The following is a 1,549-nucleotide window of genomic DNA, read 5'->3' as shown; positions in this document are numbered from 1 at the left end:
ATCGGTTGACCTCTAGTACAGATTCCCCAAAAAACAACATAAGTAGTACTTTAAAGTATTTTTACTTAAGTACTTTACACCACTGATTGAACCAGCCATACTGTAAGGACAGACTTCTGGGCCGGTTTCCCAGATCCAGAGTGAGCCTATTCCTGGACTCTCCATTGAGCATGTTTTTTAGTCAAGGACTAGGCTTACTCTGGGTCTGGGAACTGGCCTTGATGTACTTCATTTGAAAAATGCTTGAATTTGAACTTGGCAAATTAGAATTGTATTGTCATAAAATGTTGAGTGCCTATATATTTTTACTCTGTGATACTACCTGTATTAAAAAGGTAACAATTCTCTTTACTATTACAGGTGACTCAGGCAAAGGTAATGAACATGGTTCCTAATGCCGTGGATGACCAGTACACTCACTGTCGGGAGCAGATGTTGAAGAAGGTTGTGGAAGGGGGTCTGCTGGAAGAAGAACTAAAAGGCAGTACAGAGTATAGTTCTGCCTGGCAGGCAAAGCAGTGTACAAAGTTAATCCCGGGAGGCGTCAAGCAACACACGGATGCATTGGTGGCTTATGGACATGGGGGAAATATGTTCAGAAATATTTTCAACGAAGCAGTGGAGACTCAGGGTGGGAATGTCACTGTCTATAATGGCAAATTACAGTTCAAATCCCTCCACTTCCTTCTAATGGATGCCATGAGGCTTTTGAAGACAGAGAACTGCCAAACTGTGTTTCGTGGCTCAAGCAAAAAGTATGAGGCACAAGTAGGGTCAGAAGTGCGATTTGGGAGGTTTACCTCAACCATGGCCAAACGTTCCATCGCGGAGGAAACTGCTTCAGACAGTGGGACCCTTTTCAACATCACTTCCTGCACTGTAGTCAACATTGATGAGTACAGTTGCTTCTCAGAAAGCATTGATCAACTGATATCCCCAGCAGAGGTGTTTAGGGTGGCTGAGGTAAAGAATGTAAGCAATGAAGATTACGAGTACAGAGAGATCGTTTTGACAAGTTCAAGGACTCACAGCATTGACAGCATCCGCGACTGCTACCTCTTCCCCAGGTGAGGCCAGGTTATGTAAGCGAAAAGATATGACAACATTAGACTACCAAACAGGTGTAGACGACACAAGAGTCAAGTGTTTTTATAATGTCTACCTTATTCTTTGGAGAATGAAAGTCTGTCTTTGTCTGTTTGTCTCACCAGATCTCCTACAAGTACGAGTCCTCCATCAATCACCCCCAAAGGCTCCTCTACTCAATGGCTTGGCAGTAGCCTGTCTGTTCTTGTGGTTGTATCTCTCTCTATCTCCCTGATCACCAGGACTGATCATCTCTGATAAACTAAAGTGTTGAATGCTAATAGATGCGGTAAAGAAGTCAATGGAACGCAGACCGTGGGGGATAGAAGGACGCACATTCAACCAATCTGATCTAACAAAATAGATATTTGTCAAATCGTCATTTTTGATGTATTGTAACATGCCTTGAATGTGCTTACTAAAGTTTGATTTGGATCTGTCTGTTTTCACGGCATAACATTTA

General features: G+C 42.7%; 1 protein-coding gene across 1 annotated transcript; it reads left to right on the top strand.

The window, feature by feature from the left end:
• Nucleotides 1–360: 360 nt before the first annotated feature.
• LOC112080007 (T-cell ecto-ADP-ribosyltransferase 1) lies at nucleotides 361–1,428 on the top strand (the record flags this gene model as incomplete). Its single annotated transcript, XM_024145796.2, has 2 exons — nucleotides 361–1,067; nucleotides 1,212–1,428. Coding segments are annotated over 2 exons (840 nt in total), but the record flags the coding sequence as incomplete, so codon positions are not given.
• Between the last annotated feature and the right edge of the window lie 121 nt (nucleotides 1,429–1,549).

The sequence above is a fragment of the Salvelinus sp. IW2-2015 genome, unplaced genomic scaffold (assembly GCF_002910315.2).
Source record: "Salvelinus sp. IW2-2015 unplaced genomic scaffold, ASM291031v2 Un_scaffold10944, whole genome shotgun sequence".
In the NCBI taxonomy this organism is placed as follows: Eukaryota; Metazoa; Chordata; class Actinopteri; order Salmoniformes; family Salmonidae; genus Salvelinus; species Salvelinus sp. IW2-2015.
This window is presented reverse-complemented; position numbering and strand designations above follow the sequence as displayed.